At 34.6% G+C, this 26,900-nt stretch overlaps 1 protein-coding gene across 5 annotated transcripts in view; it reads left to right on the top strand.

Moving 5' to 3' along the window:
* The window catches only part of DACH1 (dachshund family transcription factor 1), a 433,595-nt gene extending 412,479 nt beyond the window's left edge, over positions 1 to 21,116 (top strand). For 3 of the 5 annotated variants that reach the window (XM_032277267.1, XM_032277265.1, XM_032277268.1), the window contains 2 exons: positions 3,999 to 4,102; positions 18,417 to 21,116. In XM_032277267.1, the coding sequence (XP_032133158.1) occupies positions 3,999 to 4,066 (68 nt within the window). In that variant the 3' untranslated portion in view covers positions 4,067 to 4,102; positions 18,417 to 21,116. The remainder of the gene's footprint in view (positions 1 to 3,998; positions 4,103 to 18,416) is intronic. The other 2 variants (XM_032277266.1, XM_032277269.1) reach the window with 1 other exon arrangement.
* Positions 21,117 to 26,900: the final 5,784 nt, after the last annotated feature.

Genomic DNA, 26,900 nt, shown 5'->3' with positions numbered 1-26,900 from the left:
TCTTGCATTAAGAGACATGTATTTTTCATGATATTGTTCCATATGGCAATATGTTGGATACCAGTCCTTTCAAGTAATCAAACTTACATTGAATAGAGTCATAAACAACAGAAAAGCAACAATAATTTACTCTCATTGTAAGCTTTTTCCTCCGATGCATAGATTTTCTTTGCAGTCATTTGAACAGTATAATGCGTTCTTATTTTGATGAAGGGAAAGCAAAAATTATACGTATTCTTTAGTCTTGGTAAATAAAGAAAAACATGCTCCTGTAATAGTGTCCCGAATTATCACAAGAAAGTGTCTGTTTACCAAAATAATACTATTCTCACACTGCATTCTAAGCTTTAGGAACATCATGATCTCTTAATATATAAAGCATTTGGTAATAGAGTCATCAAGTGCCTGTTTAGGGCTGCCACATTTAGAATTTTTATCTGAGCACTGAACTTGTAAAGAACTAGAGCTGTTACAGATGGCTATATAGTTTTGAAGTCTTTATACAGACACCACGATGCTACCAAAACCTGGTGGGAAAATAGGCAAGGTTTATTATCCAAGACTTAGAAGTTAATATTCTTATAGCCATGCAAGTAGGTTTTCCTAAGAAAAAATGGAACTGAAGTCTGTCCAGTTGAAATCAAGGTAGAGGACCATGGATTTTAAGATAAAATCAGCATTTTGGGTTGAACGATTTGCTATTGTCGACGTGCAACTGTGAATTAGCCCTAAAAGAATAGTATAGGGTCCCTATGGTGGGAAAATAAAGATTTTTATTATAAAGTGGTTCAGGCCTAAGTCTAGATGAATTCCTTACATTCATAATGCTTCTCGAAATCTAACCTTAATTCAGGATATAATCATCTACATGGTCACATAAGTTAATTTTATTCATGTCACAATCACTAGTGATGGGAAAACAAGGCAATACTGACAGTAACCACAGCCACAAGCTATTAATTTTAATGGAAATTGTGGCCTGTGTTACCATGACCCAGGGCAGAATTTCACAATGGGCATGAAATATACATATATCAGCATCTATCTTCTTTCTAAATATATGCACATGTATTATAATATACTTTACATGTTTAGTTGCAGAGTTTTTGTGTTTATCTTTTGAAATTATATTAAAGAAGTTTGGCAATCATGTGAAATTTAATATATGCTGAGAACAAACTGGAACTTTCAGTAGACATAAATTACAATTCCATAGCGCTCAGATGTTTCCTGAAATTTTTTGTTTCTATAGATAGAGACAATTTGTAAAATGCAAAATTATCTATCAGGATTACAGTTTTTCGTAATAGGACATTTTGCCTTTTGTTGTTGTTGTTGCTGTCCAATTTAGAAAGCACTTAGTGTCTTACATTTGTTATTGTTTGTGACCAGGCTGTTGATATTTTCATAAGCAATTTGCAAAGGATGAGGTCTGTTTCCTTAGAAAATATGCAGTGTGATAAAATATAGTTTTAAAAATTGCAAAATACCAGATTTAACCACAATTGATCTCAGCCTATTACCATCACTGAATCAAAAGTTCTCAGGAACATTAAATATGTTTTCCTGTTTCATTCAATCTAGTATCTCTTTAGATGCTTTTAAGGGACAGGCCTAGAATGTGGTTTTCCTCTTTTGCTTTTTGTCAGTTCATTAAACTGTAACAACTTCAGCACTAGCGAGCTATACAGTTGCCTGGGATAGGTTCTGTCGCAGTCATCTAGTGACTTGATATGGTCATTATTATTCTGAAATAAATTTGATCTGAGAATTAAACTATTATCAATTCCTGGGAAGGCTACCAGATATCATGAAATAATATCACTCTCTAAAGAAAACCTGTTTTTATTCCTAGTAGAGTCAAAGCACCCTAGGATAATACAAGCAAATTATTTCCACATACTAAACAAGATATAGATATATATATGTACACATGTAAAAGTATATATATATATATGATCTATCTATCTATCTATGGAGAGGTGTGTGTGTGTATGTATGACAAAACAAGTCTGTAAAAAGTGTGAAAATAAATAGTTTGTGATTTAGAATAATTTATCTTTTTAACATCAAATCAGATGTTTGTTTTGATTTTGCATCATAAGAACAAGAAATTATCTGGGAAACATACAAGTTAGCCTTGTTTCTCTGAAAGGCAGGCAGACTCCTAGGAAAAAGCACAAGGTAGCATTTGGTTTGGTGAGTTCACATGATCTGGAGTTAGATTAGCAATCTTTTCTGTATTTCAGAAGAAAGCAAACAGAGATACTAACACAGTAAAACTCACAAGAACTAAAATATTTACCTATGACATTGACCAGCACATCTTTTCTATCATGGAATGACTATTAGTGGCACAACAAATTACCTCGAAACTTCATGGCTTAAAAGAATATTTATTACGTAATGGTTTCTGTGTGTGAGGAATGGGCCTTCTGCTTTGGGCACCCCAGGTTACAGGAAGGTGCTAGCAGGCCTGCAGTCATCTCTAGGCTCCACTGAGGGAGACTCCACTTCCAAGCTGACTAATGTGGCTGCTGCCAGGCCTCCTGTCCTCAAGGGTGTTGGACTGAGGGACTGGTTACTTGCTGGCCATTGGCCAGAGGCCACCATCAGTTCCTTGCCACATGGTACTCTCCAAAGTACAGCTCAATACATGGCAGCCTGCTTCATCAGATCAAGCAGGTGAAAAGATCTGGGGAAGAAGTGTGTGCCTGCAACTTGGAAGTTACAGTCTTTTTAGAACCTAATCTTGAAAGTGACATCCCATCGTTTTTACCATAGTCTCTTCATTAGAAGCAAGTCACTAGGTACAACCCACACTTAAGGAGACGGTATCACGTACAGCTATAATTATAGGAGGCAGGGGCACTCCTGCCTCTAAGGGACCATCTTAGAGGATGCCTATCATAGAAGGCTCTTCGGAAACTAAAACTGTCAAGGTACTAGTGAGAATGGAACAAGAACAAGGAGTACGATATATTCAAATATTTAATGGATTCAAGAATATATCTAAAGATAGACCAGATGTCCATGTTCATCTTTGAAAGTAACTTCATCCCTGTCTGGTCATTGTGATTAACCGCTTTCTTCAGGCTACATTTCTGGGCAAACATTCCATTGATTCTCATATTCTTCCTTTAGTTATAATAGTTCTGTCAATGTGCTTTCTTGCCTGTTTGCCTGTCATTTTTTTTCAATATAATTTTGCACATCTTTGAACTGATCTCTTCTGTGTTAAAGTTTAGTGCAAAGAGGCCACTTTATTTAATAGTTCTTGTATAGGATGTTAGTGTTCTCACCCATATACCATCTAAACATCAGTTGATTATTTCTTTAGATAAGACATAAAGAAAAATTATTTCCCCATGAAAGTGTCACTGCTTTAGCTAGGAAACTCTCATATTTACCGAAAAGTTTTGAGAGCTCTTTCACTAAAGTTTACCTATCATTTGTCAAGTTGAACACTAAGCCGGAATCTCAGTTTGGTTTTGTGTAACTATATTAAATAAGGCTTTAAAGACGTAGAACTTTATTCACCCATAATTACCTCCCTAAACAAATATAACGTTTATTAAAAGTACCAAATTAGCTATGGTGTAGAAAATAGAAAAAAAAAGTAGAAAATGCTGAACTTTTAAAATCCGGATGACTTTTTTTTCCTTCTAAACTTGGAAGAAAATAACTAGGCTTTGACAAGAGCTGCCCTTCTAATTGCCACCTTTGGTTTTTTCTTAGCAATAACACATAAATTTATTCTGGAAACTCAGTTTATTCACAGGATTTTGTCTGTTTCTTGCAGTTCTGAAAAGATATAACAGCTTGGAATGAATCAAAATATTCATGTTTTCCTTCTCTGTATCATCTTATTTGATCAAACAAGAAGTCATTTTTCTTCTATTATCTGTTTTAATTAAGGATAGTGTATAATTTGTCCATTCATCACTTAGGATCAGATATACACTTATGTGATTATTTCCTTCCACCTTGTTTCTTAGTCTTCTTTACCTCAGAAAGGGATAGAAGAATAGAGAAAGTAATGAAATGTCATTGTCTTTCACTTTGATGAAATCCGGAGGTCTCACCTTCCAATCAGGACAAGGTAACCTAAGTGCAAAGTACCCCATTCTCACTTGCTGGTACATTAACCACTCTGATGGCTTCTTGCTTCTTACTAATGAATGTTTAATTAGAAGACACACACACAAATACTTTACCAAAGCATTTCTCCAGCAATATAATTTTTTTCCTTTATTTACAGAAACAAAACAAAACTTTAAAGAGGGTCTGTGCTCTGCTTTTTATTTTTGATAAACCTATAAAAGATAATTTAATATTTACTTCAAATGGAGTCAAACAGAACAGTAATTTCTTATACTAACAAATACACATTAGCATATGCAGTCATAACTCAGTAACAGGTAATACAGTTAAGCAGACTTTCATAAACTTTACAATTGTAAATTTGCCATTAAAACATGGTGGACCAATAGACTAGAATTTAGCCAATGTCCACACCCAGTCCAGTAAGTTTCATGAATGTAAACCTGGTATTTCTGGACAACTCTGTTAAGAAAATCATGAACCATTTGTTTGCTACCTGATACTTGAATAGGACTTCTCACAAACCTCATTGCTAAGCAGGAAAAATATTTATCATGAGAACACTGTCCATATAAACCAGTGAAACAGTATATATGTATGGTAGATAGGGTAAATCTTTAAGTAGTTATTAATAAATATCTGATATTTCTGACATATTAAAATTATATTTCATTGAGACAAGCTATTTTTTTAAATTTGTATTTGAAAAAAGAATTTAAATTAAGTGCAGTGACTCATGTCTGTAATCCCAGCAGTTTGGGAGGCGGAGGCGGGCAGGTCGCATGAGCCCAGGAGTTTGAGCCCAGCCTGGGCAACATGGTGAAATACTGTCTTTACTAAAAATACACAAATTAGCCAGGCACGGTGGCACATGCATGTAGTCCCAGCTACTTGGGCAGCCGAGGCAGGAAGATCACCTTGAGCCCAGAAGGTGGAGATTGCAGTGAGATGAGGTAGTGCCTCTGCACTCCAGCCTGGACGGTAGAATGAAACCCTGTCTCAAAAAACAAAAACAAAAAAGCAACAAAACTTCTAGAGAGAGAAGTCCAGAAACAGTGTAAAAACTGTCATATATTCTTTACCAAGATTCATCAATTATTAACATTTTGCCTCCGCGTGTTTTAGCATTTTCTCTGTCTACATAATATTTTTCGAAGCACATAGGAGTAAGATGCATGTATTATGGCCCTTTACGTAAAATCTAACCCATATTTATTTCAGGGAGTATTTATTAACAATAAAGATGATCTCTTGTAAATAAACATGGTATATTTATCAGCTCAGTAAATATTTCATTGACAATACTTTGATCTGATCTGACATCAAAATTCCAATTTTGTCATTTGACCCAATAATGTCCTTTATAGCATTTGTTTCCCTTCATTACTGTATCTAAATGAGGGTCACGTGCTATATTTAGTTGTCATTTCTCTTTAATCTCTTTAATCTTGAGCATTTTCTTAGCCTTTTAAAACTAATTTATAAAATTGACATTTTTGAAATATATAGTCCTTTTCTTAATAGATTGTTTCTCATTTTGCATCTGATGTTTTCTTATGAATTAGGCTTAGGTCATGTATGCTAAGTCAATATGCTATCCCAGTGGGGTTGTGTTCTTCCCAGGGCATAACATCTGGAGCCACATAATGTCCATCTTCTTCTCATTTTGTGACATTAATTTTAATAGTTCCTTCCATATATTTTTATTGAGCCCTTTCCAAGTACCAGGCAATGCTCAAGATGCTAGAAATACACAAATATGATATTTTGTCTGCTTTTAAGGAGATTTATAGCCAGACTTTCAGCAATTTCTGTAGGATAGTGAAGCATTATACTTGTCAGTGTAAGAAGACAATTTGGGAGAGATGGTGGTCTGGGTCCTATGACAAGTACATAGGACAAGAACAACATTTAGGTTCTAGCAATGCAATATAGGGGATCCAAACTGTGTGTACATGAGTTTAGGCCAATCATTCATTACTAAATGACTTTGTCGAAGGGCATTCTTAACATTAATCATAGAATCGCCTGTTCCTTGTTGCATAGACAAACAATAGGTGGCTGATGATGATGATCATTTTTTGTTAATTTTGCTTGATTGTGGTCATGGTAACATAGTTTTAAAAACATTCAGTTCTTGAGCAGATTTGAGTTTATAGAACCACAGGATGCAGATTTTAACCCCAATTAGAAAAGCTCCTTGAGTACAAACTAGAATATTGTTAATATCCAGTGAGATCAGCTTCCCTTTGGTAATAAATTCTTCTTTGCCCACATTGGAATTTCAACATCATGGTTGAACCTATAATTCAGGCAAAGGGCCTCTTCTTTGAGATACTGACAACAAGAAGGTCACTTCCAGGAGGAACTGAGATAATGTAAGCTGATCTGACCACTTAGAAAAGTATTTTCCTATGGACAGAGTTGAATAAATAACTCTAAACTGGCTAGGATTATCCGTAGTCATCTGTAGATCTTCAAAAGCCTTCTTTTCTCATTCTTGAGTTCAGAGAATTGCTGATCAGTTTAGTTTCACATTTAGAAAGAATGTTGTGATCAGATCAGCTTGCCCAGTGTGGATCCCTTCAAGCTCCACAATTCTCATAGTGGAGTTTCACCTGCTTCAAAACGTCCAATTGTCAAAGTTCAGGTCCCTCCTTATAACTTGTGCTTACCTGGAGCCTGAAACAAAGTTCCTTTTCGTAGAAATAATAGGATTTCATTTTTACTACTTGTCGTAAAAGGTAGTTATAAGCATACCTTAAAGGTATTGAAGATTTGGTTACAGACCACTTCAATAATGCAAATATCACAGTAAAGCAAGTCACATGAATTATTGGTTTTCCACTGCACATAGAAGTTAGGTTTATACTCTATTGCGGTCTATTAACAATGCAATAGCATTATGTCTAAAAAACCAATATACATACCTTAATTTAAAATACTCTCTTGCTAAAAAAAAATGCTAACAATCATGTGAGCCTTCAGCAAGTTGTAATCTTTTGGCTGCTGGAGGGTCTTTTCTCAATATTGATGACTGCTGACTATTCAGAGTGGTGGTTGCAGAAGGTTGGGATAGCTGTGGCACTTTTTTAAAAACATGCTTTAAGTTCTAGGGTACGTGTGCAGAATGTGCAGGTTTGTTACATAGGTATACTCGTGCCATGGTGGTTTGCTGCATCCATCATTCATCACCCCATCATCTACATTAGGTATTTCTCCTAATGCTCTCCCTTCCTTAGCCCTCCACCCCTCTGGCAGGCCCTGGTGTGTGATGTTCCCTTCCCTATGTCCATCTGTTCATCTGCCATTTATGAGTGAGAACATGCAGTGTTTGATTTTTCTGTTCTTGTGTTAGTTTACTGAGAATGATGGTTTCCAGCTTCATCTATGTCTCTACAAAGGACATGAACTCATCCCTCTTCATGGCTGCATAGTCTTCCATGGTAGATATGTGAGCTGTGGCACTTTTAAAAACTAAGTTAACAGTGAAGTTTGTCACATCCATTGGCTCTCCCTTTCACAGTATATATCTCTGCAGTACACAATACTTTCTGATAGCATTTTACCCACAGTAGAAATTTTTTCAGGGGAGTCATTTCTCTTGAATGAAACCTGCTATTGCTTTATTAACTAAGTTTATGGAAATTTCTACATCCTTTGTTGTCGTTTAAAGAATGTTCACAGCATCTTCACCAGGAGTACATTCCATCTTAAGAAACCACTTTCTTTGCTCATCTGTAGGAAGCAAATTCTCACCCATTAAAGTTTTATCATGAGATTGTAGCAATTCAATCACATTTTCAGGCTCCACTTGAAATTCTAATTCTCTTGCTATTTCCAGTACTTCTGCATTACTTTCTCCATTGCAGTCTTGAACCCCTCAAACTCATCTATGAAGGTTTGAATCAACTTCCCCCATACTCCTGTTAATGTTTATATTTTGACTTCCTTCCATAAATTAAACATGTTCTTAATGGCATGTAGAACCTCCTTTCCAGAAGGTTTTTAAGGTACTTTTCCCAGACCCATCAGAGGAATCACTATCTGTGACAGCTATAGTCTTACAAAATATATTTCTTACATAATAAGGCTTGAAAGCCCAGGGACTTCTTGGTCTATGGGCTGAAAAATTGATGTTGTGTCAGCAGGCATGAAAACATTATTTTTCTTGTACAGAGTTCTTCAGTGACCCTATATTGTCAGCGAGCAATACTATTATAAAAGGATTTTTTTTCCTTAACAGTATAGCTGAACAGTGGGCTTGAAATATTCAGTAATCCATGCTGTAAACAGATGTCTTGTCATCCTGATTTTGTTTTTTCATTTATAGCGCACAGGCTGAATAGGGTGACATAATTATTAAGGGCCCTAGGTTTTTCAGAATAGTAAATGAGCACTGACTTCAACTTAAAGTCACCTGTTGCATTAGGCCCTAATAAGAGAGTTGGCCTGTCCTTTGAAACTTTGAAGCCAGGCATTGACTTCTATCTAGCTATGAAAGTCCTAGATGACATAGCTTCTTCCAAAAGAAGTCTGCTTTGTGTACATTGAAAATCTGTTGTTTAGCATAGCTTTTTTTAATAGTGATGTTAGCTAAATCTTCTAGATAACCTGCTGCAGCTTCTGTATCAGTACTTTCTGCCTCATCTTGCATTTTATGATATGGAGATGGTGTCTTTCTTAAACCTTATAAACTAACCTTGCTATCTTCAAACTTTTCTTCTGCAGCTTTCTCATTTCTCTTAGCCTTCTTAGAACAGAATGAAGTTAGGGCTTTCCTCTGGATTAGGTTTTGGCTTAAGGGAATGTGGTTGGTTTGATCTTTTATCCAGAACACTTAGATTTTCTTCAATCAGCAGGAAGGCTGTTTTGCTTTTCTGTTATTTGTGTGTCCACTGGAGTAGCTTTCCATATCCTTCAAGAACTTTTTCTTTGCATTCATAGTTTGGCTAACTGTGCAAGAGGCCTAGCTTTTGGCCTCTCTGGAACTTTGACATGCCTTCCTCACTAAGCTAAATAATTTCCAGCTTTTGATTTGGAGCGAGAGACATGCAACTCTTCCTTTCATTTGAGAGCATGGTAAGATTATTAATTGACTTAATTTCAGTATTGTTGTGACTCAGGGAATACGGAGCCCCATGGAGTCGGGGAGAGATGGGGTGATCAATTGTTGGTAGAACAGTCAGAACACACACAATATTTATTATGTTCATTGTCGTATATGGGCACAGTTCATGGAGCCCCAAAACATTTAAAATAGTAATATCAAAGGTCATTGATCACAGATCACTGTAACAGGTATAATAATAATGAAAAAGTTGGAAATACCGTGAGAATTACCAAAATGTGACACAGCAACATTACATGGGCACTTGTGCAGTGCAGAGTTGTCACAAACCTTCGACTTGTAAAAAACACATTGTTTCCTACAATAAAATGAAGCAAAATAAAATGAGATAAACCTGTACCTTATCAAACTGTGTTTACAGTTTTAGATGATCTCTTGTTCTCAGAAATGTTTTCAGCTAACCTGTGTTTTCTCATGTACATTTTTAATTTAAGAGAACTGAAAAAATAAATATATAAAAACAATTCGTGATTATAATTTTTTGGTCTTCATTATTAGCTACAATCAAGAACTTTACTTCATACCAGCCTTCTTTTTTTTTTAAAAAAATGATGCACTAAATTATTTTACTTCAAGTTTTGGGATACATGTGCAGAACACGCAGGATTGTTACATAGGTATACATATGCCAAGGTGGTTTGCCACCATCATCTAGGTTTAAACCCATCATCAACCCATCATCTAGGTTTCAAGCCCCACATGCATTAGGTATTTGTCCTAATGCTCTCTCTCCCCTTCTCTGCCACCCCCTGAAAGGTCCCTGTGTGTGATGTTCTCTTCCCTGTGTCCATGTATTCTCATTGTTCAACTTCCACTTATGAGTGAGAACATGAGTATACTAGCCCTTTTTTAAATAAGACACCTTTTCTACTCTGATTTCAACTAAATGATGCCATGTTGGCTTATTATGTAATTCGTTACCTATTTCTTTTCTTTTTTTTCTTTTTTTGAGACAGAGTCTCACTTTGTTGCCCAGGCTGGAGTGCAGTGTTGTGATCTTGGCCCTCTGCAACCTCCGCCTCCCAGGTCCAAGCAACTCTTCTGCCTCAGCCTCCTGAATAGCTGGGATCACAGGCGTACCAGCATGCTCCACTAATTTTTGCATTTTTAATAGAGACAGGGTTTTGCTGGTCTCAAACTCCTGACCTCAGGCAGCCCACCCACCTCGGCCTCCAAAAGTGCTGGGATTACAGGCATGAGCCATCACGCCCGGCCACTTCATTACCTATTTGTTATTGTGATATACCTTGAGTGTACAGACAAAGTACCCTAGTTGTTGTGCTTTCCTGCACACAGTCTTTGCTTATTGTCTAGAACACCACCCAGTGCTAATGGAAAAAGCACATAAAAAGGATATGAGGCCTAATCTGATGTCTAGTCCTCTCTCACCTGGAGCCAGCTCTGTAGGCCTCAGGTTCCCAGTTACAACTTTCAATTTAAAAAATAAAATAAAATAAAAAATAAAAAAACAGAATCTTTACTACTTTTTCAGTTTTTTACCTTTTAATTATATTTAAACACCGCCTTGAATATGTTAGTCTTCAAACGTCTGGAAATCACTTGCACTGTTATTATCTGCATTTCATGAGAAGAACTGATAATTACTCAGTATCCTCTTATTAATGGGCCTGTGCAGAACATCAGTCTCTCTTAAAATATTTCTCATGTCTACTGTAGACTTTGTGTCTCTGCTTTTTTGCCTAGCAGTAGCAGAATGTTCTTACTCTAAATATAAAATTATAAAAAAAGCAAGAAACAATATTTTCTTTAATTAGCTTCTTCCTTTGGGGATTTTAGAAGAGGGGTTATGACTTGACAAAGATCCTTCCCATCTGTTCCTGTTTGTTTGCTTTTATTTTGACTTCCTTTCGTTGTCTTATCAAATATCACATGAATCATTAACATTTGTTTTCATCACTTGTTTTGGTTTCCTTTACTTCACATGATTAAGACATTATGTTGAGAGAGACTCATGGCTACTATATTTTATATTAACCTCAGATTCTTTAGGTAAATATTAAACTTTCTGGACATGTGATGTGATATGTTTGCCCTCTGCTGTGTTAATATTTTCCTCAGCTCTGGAAGAGTGAAGCATGTGCATGTACAACTGTTTTGTGAAAGCAGCAAATATCACTAGATTACAGGTGCCCAGATATAAGTTTTGAACAAATAGATCACATGTTTAATAAAGCTACTTCCTAACAGAAAATGCAATTTATTAAGTCCTTTGTGTGAAAGACGTGTAAGGAATCCTTGAGGATGTTTGTGAGGGAGTTCTTTTCAAAACTGGAGTTGAAATCTGTTTGCACATTGTGTGATAACTTTCACAGGCATACTCTATTGTTAATGATTTTACATGATTTTCACAGTGAACAAATTGTATTTTTTGGTGTCAGTTTGAAATTGTATTAATTTATGTGTCATCTTCTGATATAAAAGCTTGTCATATAATGTGAGTGGTGTTAAACAACTTCATTAGTTTTTAAAATAAATGATCAATCTATTCAATACTCTAGTTTTAATATATGGAATAAAGGCTAAATTCTGCATCTGTCTATATGTATTAGACATTAGGAATAATTTCATATAACAATACAGTCAAAAATATTAAACCAAATATTAAATTTAATGCATGAATACAAAACTAGAAATTGTGAGATAGAATTCTGTCTCTCTCCTCAGACACAGTAAATAAAATATGTAAAATCTATATACTTATTGGGTCTGATTTGATTTTTCCACTGTAGTATTAAAATCCGAGATACATTTTTACAAATAATTTACAAGTTTTTCTTTATTATCTGTACATCTAAATCTGCACAGTAACAAACAGCATACAAAAATTCACAGCCATAATAAACTATTCAGTTATCCTTCTTATATAGCAAATGCTTTCTTAGACAAGAGATACTTTCTTATACACCAAATTATAGCTGTAAGCATCAAATCACAATGAACTTTGAAACTATTAGGAATTTGTAATTTAAATAGTTTCTCTCAACCCCGACTCCCAAATGCTTTTAATTAGAATAGACTTTTTAATTAAGTACTCCCATGCACAAAGTTTAGCTTGATGATTTTTCTGTCATATCAACCTCCCATACAAAAGCAAATAATCATTGTGTTAAGCGAAGGTATTTTCTTTGAAACTAGGCTGTAAGAATTCTAGTTCTGATTTCAGATTGTCCAATTGAGGCTTTACAGACTAAAGAGAAGCCCTGCTCCTGGGAGGAAGGCAAAGAACAGATTCACAAGACAGCGAGACAAATGATACTGAAGAGTTTAGGAGTCAGTCCCATAATTCTGTGTGTCAGAGACACCGTATTTTTTCCAGGGACAATCCAGTTGCTTATTAGAGAAAAAGTGATAGAGTGGAAGGGACATGAAATTTGAATTCACAGAAATGTCAAAAACATTTGCCAGCTCCGCGAAAATGTGCAAGATACTTAACCTCTTTATGCCTTAAAAGTCTTATTTGTAAAAGGCATTCATTTCTTGAGTTGGTGGGAAGTTTAGACTTAAAATCGATGTAACACCTTGAACAACACAGGTACTCAGAAAATATTAGCTTTACTGATACTGATTATTATTGCCAGTTTATTTGATCTTAATGTAAAGCTTTCACCCATTTGAGGTATCGAGGAATAATTGGCTGCTAAACTTGGCTCAGCATGAGGAACAAACATGAAATATATTTTTTTTCTGTGTCAAACACATGCAGAAAGAACTAAAGACAATGTAGGAAATGGTGGGCAGGAGTGAGATTATCTAGTTAGAGTGTAAGTATGATGTACAATGAGTAATACTTAAAACAAAACATGTGAATAAACCTTCTGAGTTTCCAGATATAAACAGCACACCTCTGAATAATTAGGCCTCAGCCATGGAAACACTCCAGGGATTCCAATATTCTCTCTTCTGCAGCTTGTTTTTGCAAAGTCTTCTCCATGGCCCATGACTTGTCTTGCTGTTTGTTGAGTCAGGAAAGGAGAGAATATTGGGACCATTATTATATAACATACAGACACAGCACAGTTTGAATTATAGGACCATATATCCTTCCTAGCACTTTTGCCAGTGCCTTTCATTCAGGTGGTTGTTAACAGAAGGTTGATTTAGAACCACAGCCCCATAATTCAGAAACCAGTTGTTAGTTCTCTGGGTATGTCCATATGTGACTATTTACTGTGGGTTGCGGGGCCAATATAACTTCTCTAGAACATTATAACATTCATTTAAAATTTTATTCCTACAGACTTTTAATGGCCTACAAGTATGTTTTAATAAAGATGACAAAATTATATGATTGGAACTGTTTTTAAAGTAAGGGTCTGTAAATGAAAAGAAAGAGTTAGTCACTCTTCCAGGGTCTGTCTGTGGATTTCTGCCTCCAGTGGATTCTAAAGAAGAGGATCTCTGATGTCTCATAATTATTTAATCATAGAGAAATACCTGACTGTAACAGGTGGGATCTACTTTATAGCTGACATCTTTAATGACTGATACATTTGTCCATCTGTTAGGAACATTAGTCAAAAATTTAATAGCTGACATATTTATTAAAAGTAGAATTACAGCAGATCAGATACTGAGCACATAATGTATGTATTTTTATATAGGATCCATGGTGAAGATGCTTATGAAATACTATGCATATATTTTACAAATTCAAAAGAGTTTTATTTAAAACATTTAGTTTTAGATAAAAAAATTCTAACATGCTAATAATTTTTATTACATAGGCATATTAAAGAATTTCTGTCTTCGAAAGTTTAACATTTGAGGCCACACTAAAGCTTTTAATGCAAGCATCATGCTGAAGCCTTCTCATTCTAATACTGGCAGAAAGAGAGACAGCTGCCTCTTCCACGGGGCTTATTGTGGGGGAGGCTCACTTTATATGACTTCACATTGAGATAAGTGCTATTCAGTAATGCTTAGGGTGCTATTATTGAGGAGTAATTAGTGGGGCTCTTTTTAGAGAAGTTCAATAAGAGGCAGCAGAAGAGGAAGTGGGGAGAGAGGGCGTACTTGTATTCTAGGCTCCTTGAAGGAAGGAACAGGCTTGAACATTCCAACACAGTATAGAGTTTGGTGTGTTATAGAATGGAGAGGCCACTAAACATAGGGGAGAGAAATAAAAGATAAGATTGAAGAGGAAAAGCAGCACCAATTAGGTACCACTTTGTAGACCATGGAGAAAAATTTGGCTAGTTAATGTAAATATGGGTCTTTTAAACAATTATTCATACTTAATGGATTATATGTATAAATCCATTTTTTGCTTCTAGATTGTTTCTACTTAATATACTATAGATATCACAGAGATTAGAAAACTATATTAAATACTTGAGTTGCTTTTCTTCATTGTACAGAGACAAGAGATCCACAGTGGGCACTGAAATGCTACTTTTGAGGAAATTATTACTTTTTATAAAGTTTGTAAGGACTTAGGTAAACAAAATTTGAATTCTGGGGAAGTGGAGAAGGTCTCGCTTCCCCCTCTTTAATTGTAGGAAAGATTGTGTATTTTTTAAAAAAATGAGAATGGAAATGACAATCTCAATATAATTGAATACATGCTAGAAATAATTAGACAATTGAAAAAGCTAAGTAGGGATAAATAAATTAAGGAATTAAGAATTAGAAAGCTTGGCAAAAGTATCAACACTCTATTTTTTTGGATATTTCTGTATTCTGTATTACTAGATTTTTAAACAAATCAGTGTTGCTTTATGTAATAGAAATCATTGGAATCAAAATTATCTTTTACAAGGTCCAATTTTTAGCCAGATGGTAGTAAATATATGAAAGACAGAAATTTTTATTTTGTTTATTTTTATAATATTGTTTATTTGGTTTGTTTTTAAAGTAAGTAATTGAAACTCCTGCTATGCTAAAACCACAAATAAGTATGTATTACTCATATAATGTAACTGAGTAAAACACAGTTTGGTCCCACAAGTGAGTGCAATTAAGCAAAGAGAAGAAATCAGGCCATATTCCATGAAAAACCAATAAATATTTCACAATATGTCAATAGGGTACTACAATATCCTTAATTAGAAATAAATTTCTACCTAAATTATATGTCCTTGGCACTAGTATTTGATTAATGCCTGATTTAGGAGGTTCCAATCTTTATTTAATACCACAATGTCTACTGCTGAACTATAGTAATACTTAGTAGCAGCGAGAAATGACAGGGGCCAAAGAGGTGAAATCCTGAAGACTACGAATCTACAGAGAATATTTGACACACTTTGTACATGTCTTTAAGTAGTTGCTCACAATTAGAGTTCACTCAAATTAATAATATGTTTTCATTGGTTAATCTTAGATCATACTATATATCCAAAGGTGTATTTTGAGGGAGCAGATCTTTATTGTGATTATTATATGTTTCAACTATTAAGAAAAATCCTGGTGTATGATTTCTGAACTGAAAAGATAAGGATATTCTTTTTTATTTGTTTATTTAATAGCTATTATTTTTTAACAAAAATGGGGTCTCACCATGCTGTCCAGGCTGGTCTCGAACTCCTGGGCTCAGGCAGTCTTCCCACCTCAGCCTCCCAAAGTGCTGGCATTATAGATGCGAGCCACCATGCCCAGCCCTGAAAAGCTAAGGCTGTTTAGAGACTTTCAAGTATTACTATTCTTAAAGTTGAACTAGATTAATTTTAAGACAGGCATCTAATATTTGACATGACTTATTAGCATTTAGTCAGTCTGAGGCTAATTTCATAGACATCCCTGCCTTTGTGGAGGGAAAATTGTGGATTTGGGATGTTAATGATATACTACATTTATATATATATGATTATATATATAATATATTATTACATATAATAATATATATAGTTTGTATACATAATTCAATATCTACTTTGTGCAAACCATATGAATATATCTTTTTAAAGACCTATGTCTGATTCATTCATTCATTTAACACATATTTAGTAAACTTACAGTAGTCCCTCCTTATCCATAGTTTATCTTCTCATAGTCTCAGTTACCCATTGTCAACAGGAGTTTGAAAATGTTACAGTAGTTTGAGAGAAAGAGAAATACTAAATTTACACAACTTTTGTTAGAGAATGTTATAATTATTCTATTATTGATGTATCTATAATTATATCGTTATTATCTATGATTGTTGTTAATCTCTTACTGTGCCTAATTTATAAATTACACTTTATCATAGGTATGTATGTATGTATGTATAAGTTTTGGTACTATCCATGGTTTCAGGCATCCACTGGCAGTCTGGACATATCCCCCACAGATAAGGGGGTACTACTGTGTACTATGTGCTTGGGATGTATCAATGAGCAAAACAGTTTCATGACATCCTGGAGGTAGTATTTCAACCCTACAAATGAGGCTAAGATGTTTATTGCAGCATTAGTCACAATAGCCAAGATTTGGAAGCAACTTAAGTGTCCATCAACAGATGAATGGATAAAGGAAATGGTGGACACATACACAATGGAGTACTATTCAGTCATAAAAAGAATGAGATCCAGTCATTTACAACAACATGGGTGGAACTGGAGGTTATTATGCTAAGTGAAATAAGGCAAGCACAGAAAGACAAACTTTGTGTGTTCTCACTTTATTTGTGCGAGCTAAAAATTAAAACTATTGAACTTGTGGAGTTAGAGAGTAGAATGATGGCTGCCGGAGACAGGGAAGGGTAGTGGGGAGAGTGGGGAGGGAGAGGGGATGGCTAATGGGCACAAAAACGTAAGATGAATGAATAAAATCTAACATTTCATAGCACAACAAAGAGACTATACTTACTAGTAATTTAATTGTACATTTTAAAATAACTGAGAGTGGATTGTTTGTAACATAAAGGATCCGTGTTTGAGTTGATAGCTACCCATTTACCCTGATGTGATTATTATGAATTGTATGCCTGTATCTAAATATGTAATGCACCCCATAAATATAATATCTGCATGTACTATTTAGCATAAAAATTAGTTTTTTTAAAAAAAGGATTATAGAAAATAGAAAAAAATTAGGAATATATAATTTGGGTTTACCAATATTTCTATGAAGTATGAAATGATTTAACATTGCTGATACTAAGTTTCTTACAAATTACTATATCCACTATAGATTGTATACAAATACTTGTAAAAAAGTTGAAGGTGAGGTCCGCAAATATTTAAATTATCTTTTTATTTCCGGAATGTACTATAGGTCATTTATGTTTTCTTATATTTTAATTCTTCAAGTTACCAGACATTTTGCAAACACTTACATGGCAATCTACACTTTTAAAAGCTTGGAATACTTTCCTTTTCTGATTATTCTATCTTCTATTGTAGGTGTTAAAATTTGAATTTCAGACATACGTTACACAAATATATACAAAGTTTAGGCCATACCAGGAAGTAGACAGTTTAAAGGGTATTACATGTTTGAGAAATAGGCTTATGTTTGGTTTTGTTTTATTTTTGGTTTGGATTTTTAATTTCCTGTTTCTTATTTGTACTTTATTAAAATGGATTTATTTATTCGATGTCTCCAAGATTTGATTACCCTTACTTTTTCAAACAACTGTGTGTTTGCTCATTAGTAAAAGTTGAGTGATATACAGTGTTTACATTTTAATATTTAATTGTTGGATGAATCTCACTTCAAGGGGTAAAGGCTATAGTTCATTGATAGTGATGAAATACCCTAGATGGCTTTCATATAAATAGCAACGAATGTGCACAATAGTTACATTACATGGTATATTTAACAACACTGCTAAAGAGTAAGATGGGAGTTCAGTCTTTCCTGATGGAGATACACCTGAGTGCACTCAGAGAAAATCTGGTTCTGCAAGCTTGAAGGAAGTAATTGTTATTCAACAGAAATCAACTAACTTTGCATATCAGTAAAATACACACACATACTCTTAGCTATTTTCTGAGTGCTCTGGAACTGATATCAAAATAGCAAATATATATTTATGAGAAGTAGAAATGCTGTACTCTTTTCAGTCACATAAACTCAATGTAATTATGAAATTAACTTTGAGATGTGGAAAATGTTACTTCCTAACCAAGTAAAGATCTAATAAAAACTACAAATTTTATATCGTTACATCATTTTACATGCACATTTGTACCCCAAATGCCATGTCATTAATTATTTTTTTACTGTTCATTTCTAGATGGAAGACTGTATTTGAAAACTACTGTCATGTACTGAATATTTCCTGTTGAAGAAATCCATGTTAGAGAAAAGAACTTTGCAGTCAGACATTCATCATGGGAAGGTTCAGAAAAAATAAAGTCCGTTTAAGGGAACTTCCCGAATTTTATGTATTAATGTTCTTTAAAAGTTTAAGTATTCTACAAAAAAAAAAAAAAAGTTTCCTCCATTGATTTTCACCTGTGGTTCATACCAGAGACCTGAGAATGTTTGTAAATGTACAAGTATCAAACTTCTTACAGTTAATAACTGCAACTTGCTGCTGGACAATTGTATACAGAGTTAAAGGAAGGTCTGAATAAGACCTAGCTTTGTTTTTTTCTAATGGAATGAACCATTTCCTCTTCTGAAAATTCTGTATCTGAGCACATCAAGAGACTCTTGTAGCAGTGGTTATCCAAACTTACAGAATTATGTCCCCCAGAAACCAGCAAGAACACTTGGAATGAACTTGTAGGGGGCATAGAGGATTCTTGAAAAAAGAATAAAGAGTGATATTCTGTTACATTCAATTTCAAACTCTCTAATTGTGGGTTTTCTCCTGAAGATTTTTTTTTTTACATACTTTCCAAAAGACCAACAAATGGATGTTAAGAGCAACCCAATGAAATAACGTTTTGCATATCTGAAAAGAAGCATTGAATATAAGCCAAAAGGTTTCACTGAAGTTCTTTTTTTCTTAAAGTAAAAAACATATAAAATGTAACATGTTTTCATTCCAAACTGGTAGTGGTATATAGAATTAAAGATATTAATGTTGCTTCTTATTCAAACCGTTGGTCATATGTACAGTATATAAACATAAAACACACAAGGAAGGTATTATGTATGCAGTAGTATACTAGAGTTTAGGAAAATGAAAATTTTAGAAAATATGTTTTGTCACCCTGTTGGTCAGAAAGACGTCTTTCTGGTTTTAACGCATGCAGGCATGTAAATATTTGTCTGGAGTCACAGTATTAATGAATGAGATCTTAAGCATCTGGTGACATCAAAACTCTGTCAGCCACTTTTATTTGTATATTGAACCCTAGTTAGTGCTCCAAGCTGCACTATTGGGTGGATCGTGGCTGAACGCAAATCAAAACACCAGAAATATTTTTATATGTTAATGTCATATTATGTTAATGTTGCTGAAAACAAAACCTAACAAACCTTGATGTACCAGTCCAATACCATGTAGCGCTGAGTGATAAAGTTAAAATGTGCTGTGCTTCCCACCCTGGTCAGAGGGAAGGGTGGCTATGTGTTATTTTCACTGTCTTTTTGAAAGTTACAGTATGTGTTTTCACTTTTGTGCAGATAACTGGAAGTAAAGCAGCAAACAGTGCTTATCACATGCTAAAGTTACCTTCCCTTTATTTTTTGCATATCTGGAATTACACCTTTAAAGACTGATATGAATCAGTGTAGTCACTGTACATTTTATGATTTTTCTGTCAACTTAAAATTGTATGATCATAACATTATTTATTACCATAAAACAGCAAAATCTTCAATGTCTAAGAAAACTAGCTTAAAATGTTTAAATATAGTTCTGATTGGGTATTAATTACTTAAGAAAAAATTAACATTATAGATACTCTGGCATTACGCTTCTATACCTTTTAGGTCTTCCTTGCAATACTGGAACGTAATTCTTTTGTGTAGCTCACTATTAACCCGCTAAGTTCATTTTTTTAATACCATAAAAAGGTTATATGTACAGTTCCTATTTTTAGCTTACTTGCAAAGGGAGCATTGTTTTTATTTAAAGTATTGTTACTAAATGCTTTGTAGAAACTTGATTTTCTAAGCATAGTTCTTCCATAACCATCTTTTGTTGTTTGAACACAAGAGATTCTCTTCCTAGTTCTATGTATTTTGTTTCCCTATATGCAGTCTTTAAAGGATTAAAACACTTAAAATTGAATGGACCTGTGTCAAGCTTTTGCATCATACATTTTTTGAAAGATTTTCTAAAAAGTCTACAACTTACATGTGTAGTAGAATCAGCCATTGCTCTGCTCCTGGCATAGAGTCACCTGTTACGTGGATTAAATAGTTTTAAAATACATACTTTGAAGACCTTTGAGAATGCTTTAGTGTTTGGTTTGAAATAAAAGGAAATTTTAGCAAGGATTAAAGAAAAAAGCTATCAGCTATGTGTTAAGAGAGACTCTTACTAACATGTAAATATTACAATTCATGAAATGTTATTGTAAGTCTGTAACTTAATTTTTGCCCTTTTTTAGTTATACAGGTTGGTTTGGAAATTTGCGTTTTGGCATAAACAAGTAAAATGTGCCCATTTTATGATTTCCATGCTTTTGTAACCCTAAAAATATTAATGTCTAGTTGTTCTGTATTATAACCACATTTGCGCTCTATGCAAGCCCTTGGAACAGAACATACTCATCTTCATGTAGGACCTATGAAAATTGTCTATTTTTATCTATATATTTAAAGTTTTCTAAAAATGATAAAAGGTTATTACGAATTTTGTTGTACAAAATCTGTACAAAAATCTGTTTTTACATCATAATGCAAGAATTGGAAATTTTTCTATGGTAGCCTAGTTATTTGAGCCTGGTTTCAATGTGAGAACCACGTTTACTGTTATTGTATTTAATTTTCTTTTTCTTTTCAACAATCTCCTAATAAAACTGTCTGAAATCTCCCTGTGACTTTATTTACAGTTCGCCTTTATTAAATTTTGTGAAATGCATAGCATTGAAGGAATATTTACTTTCTAATGGGAGGCATCTAAAAACAACATAAGTCAGCTCTTTGCAATGCAGGGGGAACAATGCTCAATGATTTTATTTAACATGCAACTGCTTCTATCTCTAATATGAATTACTGTGGTGAAAAACATCATAAAAGCACACTCTGTAGTTATTGTTTAACAAGCAGATTTTCCATATTTTGTTTCTTGCCAGCTAAGCAAACTGCCCACATATACATGATTTATTTATGTACATTTCTCAGTTTATGAAGCTGTTATTTGTACCTTTTTTCTTTATATTCTTATATTCCCATGATTCTTATTTCACAAAGCTTTGTGCTGAATAATGTAAAGTAGACATGTTGATGGAACAAAATATATTATTCCCATATCTATGAGTGGAGATTTGTAACTCTAACTCAGTGTTTTGCTTTTGATCTCTATCAACGGAAAAAATGCCTTTAGAAACTTTGAAATTAAAGTATCCTTTAATAATATAGAAACATTTTAATCAATCAAAAGTGCAGCATTTGAAGAAATAGGTTGCTATCCCTGTGAATATTCTAAACATTCCCAAGAGAATAGAAAATGATTTTTTCTGTCTAAAGGGATGATTTTAATGAATTGTTGAAACAATATATTAACAAATTACAATTTTTCCCTAATAAAACCTAAAATGTTTATGCGACCATTGCAAGCACATTTTTGTCATCTATCATCATATGTTTATGTCAGTAAGACTAGCACTAGAAAATCATGCAGTCTCTGGATGTTAGTGGAACTCAATGATAATTTAGGTTTGCCCCTATGTGTTTTCATTGAGACTAGCAAATTTATAATGTTCACAAAAGCTATTTATTACTAGGAGAGAGTATCTTATAAATAAGTTATATGGACTGCATTTTTTAAATATGGGAAATAGAGATTTAATAGAATCAAAAAGCTGTTGTAAATTGCCTTGTAAAAATATCTTTTCCTCATGTGCAGGCTTGGTGGTAACATTTATCTTTACTATGTACGACTGATATATAAAAGCCGAGTGATCCTCATTTATTCATTTAAGCAGATTCATGAACAAAGCCTCCATTCTACATGAAGCATTGCACTAGATGTTGTAATGACTGAAGTTGAAAGCTTATAATTTTGTTGGAATAAGGAATCTTACTTTCAGGAAAATAAGATTCATTGAGTTTTTTTTGTGTGTGTGTGTGCTCTGTAGTGGAATTAGAACTGGTATTAAAATGGTATTGCCATAGACACCTTTCCACTAGATGGTAACAATCTAGTGACCCATTTTATACTTTAACCTTCTAAAGAACACAGATGATTTGGGAGTCAGGCAATTGAGTAGGAATTGAGAAAAAGGAAAGGTATATTTTCCCCTATGTAAAATATCCTACTAGTTTTTTTTTGTTTTTTTTTTCATGTTTGCCCATTTATTTCAATCACACATTCTTACCAATGATCACAAATGTTATTTTAAGGTAAGCAGCCTGTTTAATTACAGACCAAAAGAAAGTTATCAACAAACAAAAGTTCCTGATATCTTTAGACTATTGAATACAGATATACAATATTTCATCTTTATCCTCCAGCATTGATGTATCTATAGAGTAAGTAATGGCTTAAAATGATTCAAAGAACATTTTAGAACATGCTCTGATTCAAAGAACACAGAGCATAAGTCCCTAAATGCCAACTGAGTGATTTAGGTAATGAGTGACATTTGTAGTGGTATCATTTACATTTAGAGACTAATGAGCTGGAGATTTTGAGCTGAACAATTTGATCAGTTAGGACTCTTCTGGTGGGATATAATAAAAACAAACTTCTGCAAGATTAAAGAGCAAAGAAAATTGTTATAAAAACAAGAGAGGTACACATGGACCCCAAGACAAGAATGCAGTCAGACCCCTGGGACCAGGGACCAAGGACCTTCTTCTACCTTCACCTTTCTGCTCCTTTCAGTGACTCTGCTTCTTTCTCCTCTCATGCAGACACACTTGCTTCTCTTGTTCATCACTTGATTCTTATTATTCAACAACTTAAGACCCAGCTCACAGAAATGAACAAATCCTTCTCTCTGTCTTGTCCTAAGTCAGATTCCCTGAGGGTTCTCATTGCCTCGGGTCAGAGCACATGCCAGTAGGGTACCTTGGCAGTACATTAGATGAGTTTAGGGAATTTTAGAAATTATTGTATCTAATTAAATTTGAATCTCTCGGGTTGAGGCTAGGGCATCAGGATTTTTAAGTTCTTCAGGTGCTTCTAGCGAGCAGCTAAGTTTGCAGACCACTGTCTGGGAGGGTGGCAAATATCACATTATAGAAAACAATTAGTGCAGCTCCTGCTGTGGGGCAGAGAAATAGCTGGGGATGAGTAAGTTTGCAATGTGAGCTGAACACTCACACTACTAATGCCAACTACTAATTCTGTAAAATCAATTGAATATTTTTGAAAAGAAATTTTAGCATTGTGAACTTAATTCTGAATTAAGTGTGAATTTGCAATAGGAGGAATGCAACGATTTTTTTCTAAATAAAATAATTGATAAATCTGACCCAGTGCCAACTGCTGCAGGTAAGTAAAAATCCATCTAAGTCATTATTGATGCACCTTGCCTATGAATTTCCTTAATATTTTCCTCAGTTCATCCAATTTGGGGAGAATCCTTGGTTTTGCACGCCTAGGATTAGCATCTGAGAAGCAACTCTAAACCCTTCTCAGAGTCTACCGGTTTGCGGAAGGAAAAGTTATGACATAGTCTGGTGTGAGTCTCAATGTAGTTAGGGTAAATATTAAAGACAATTATATTCATGGGGGAGTCTAAAGTTGGGTGAAACGAGGTAATGATATATACATCGCTTACACTGGTAAAATCCCGGTAAATTCAAGTAAACTGTCGTAAATTCTGCAAATATAATGTAATGCTTACAGCAACCACTAAAAATGCTATATTAACATACACACTCAAAACTCTATAAATTAATCAAAATAGAATTCTATGCTATAGAATTCTATAGCATAGAGGTTAGCTGGCAGAGAAACAACAGTAAATATTTTTGGGAGTTGATCCAGAGTGCTAAGCTACTTTGCTAGTAGTCTCCAGTTCTCTCCCGGGGATTTAGGTTGCTCTTTCATTAATGCTAATTGTGTGACAAACTTTGTCTGCTACATTAGGCAACAGATGACCACAAGCTGGTTGATGCATTTCCATCACTGTGCATTACCTCAATTTTCTATTTATTGTGTGCACTCACTTTTGATAACATATTTCCAAATTCTATTTTAAAAACCAAGTAAGGACTTAAATGTTAACTATTTGCTATTAAGTGTTATTAATTTTAAAAATCTCATTTTTGATTTCTACCATGAGTGTGGGAGCTGGGATAAGACTGTCAATGCTTTTCTTACTAACACACTTTGTGGAATTTATTTAAAAAAAAAAAAGGCGCAGGGGAATCATGTTGAGTTGGATTTTTCAGCTAAATTCCTCTGGTTATCATGTGCCTAGGGTCATGTATGCTGAATGGTTTACGGCACCTTTCATCAGTATATTTTGATGCTTTTTAATGTATGTTTTACCTGTGTTCCCGCCCCCGCCCCATATATGTCTACAGAAAGACAATAGGTACATATCAGAACCAAAATAATAGTGGTCAAGAGATCCTGGGAAATGAAAGTCCCTGCAGTATAGAACAAGCCAGGGCCAGACCAGAGAAAATTATTGATGAACAAATGGGTACATGATCTAACAGCACAATGTATTTTTAGGGGAGAAAGATGCAAAGAAAATTATTTTTTTCTCTCTCTCTCTGAGACAGGGTCTCATTCTGTCTTCTAGGCTGGAGTGCAGTGGTGCCATCACTACACACTGTGGCCTTGACCTCCCTAGGTCAGGTGATCCTCCTGCCTCAGCCTCCAGAATAGCTGGGACTACAGGCCCACATCACCATGCCCAGCTCATTTTTGTATTTTTTGTGAGAAAGCGTTTCACTATGTTGCCCAGAATGGTCTGAAACTTCTAGGCTCAAGAGATCTGCCTGCCTCAGCCTCCCAGAGCATTGGGATTACAAGTGTGAGTCACTGCACTCAGCTGAAAATTCTTAATTGATGAACAGAAATGATAGTTTAACATTTAGATTTTATAGGTATTAGAAGCTACTGTGATTTGGAGGACAGCCCCCATTCCTGGAATCTTTCACCTGCAGTTGACTTGATGAAGCCAGATGTACTTCCATTTTGATGGGTCACCTAGCACTCTTCTTTTTTCTGCTGAGTATTCACTATTAGGCCTAGCTATCTTCTGTTCATTCTTGAATTTGTGCCACATGCCTCCACAGTAAATACTCCAGCATTATTACTTTGACAGACACTGGGAATGTTGAAGCCTTCCCCATAATGCAGAAAATGCTCTGACTACAGTTGTCAGAGCAGCAAACCAGACACATATTCCTACATTGAAAATTTAAGCATTAAATAGACGCTGGTTCTCTGTGTCCATCAACCTCTAGGGGACAAATTGGGTTCTTTAAGTGGTGCCACTGAGATCTCTTCTCTAGACTTTAGATGAAAGATAGTTATTTGTCTTATCCTCTAGATGTTTGAAGGTACTTGAACCCAAAGAGACCCTCAGCCCTCATCAACAATCATCTTACTACCTCTGATTATCCTACATCTTAAACTTGTTTTAAAATCTGGAGGGGGTAGAAAATAAAGGACACAATTATTAGTTTCTAAATATTATTTGCAAATACTGATGATGATCTTGCATCTTGCCATGAGATGTGATATCAATTTTATTTGTTCATTAAAATTACTTTAATGTTTTGAGATCATTCTATATTATAGGCAGTTATAAGAAATAACACAGAGACATCCCATGAACGCTTCACTCATTTTCCCTCCAAGTGGAACTTTTGCATAAATATAGTACAGTATCACAATTGGGACAATCACATTGATATCATCTACCAACAAGATATCACCTGTTTTACATGCACTCATTTGTGTGTATATATGTGTATTTGGTGATATCTAATTTTTTCATGTCTGTAGATTCATGTGACCATCACCACAGGCAAGACACAGAACAGTGCCATCACAAGGATTCCCATTATTAGATTTTTATGGCTATAGTCATCAACTTCTCTCCCTATTTTCCTGAACACTGGCAAATGGCTGTTCTGTTTCCCATCTCTACAATTCATCTTCATAAGAATGTTGTCTAAATGGAGTCAAACAGTTGGACACCTTTGGAGACTGGCTTTCTATGACACAGTACAATGCTCTTAAAATTCATGCAGGTTATTGACTTGTCAGTAGTTCATTCCTTTTTATTGCTGGATATTATTCCATGGTATGGATATACCACATTTTGTTTATTTATCTTTTGAAGGACATGGGGGTTGTTTTCAGTTTGTGGTTTTTATGAATAAGCTCTATGTACATTTATGTATATTTTTGTGTGAATATCAGTTTTTATTTCTGCACCCCCAAGAGTGTAATTGCTGTGTTATATCGGGATTGCACGTTTAACTTGGTGAGAAACCGTCATACTCTCTTTCAGAGGGGCTGTACTGTTGTTTCACATTCCCATCAACAATGTATGAGTGACCTAGGTCGCGAAGATGCTCAGTTTTCTCTGGCCATTGACACAGGTCACAGGAGGGAAGGAACCTCACCTCTTTCCGCCTAAGTGATGCAAGGTGAATACCCCCACTGTGCCCTAATGAC

This window comes from Sapajus apella, unplaced genomic scaffold (genome assembly GCF_009761245.1).
Source record: "Sapajus apella isolate SASKATOON/1434 unplaced genomic scaffold, GSC_monkey_1.0 scaffold9, whole genome shotgun sequence".
Taxonomy (NCBI): Eukaryota; Metazoa; Chordata; class Mammalia; order Primates; family Cebidae; genus Sapajus; species Sapajus apella.
This window is presented reverse-complemented; position numbering and strand designations above follow the sequence as displayed.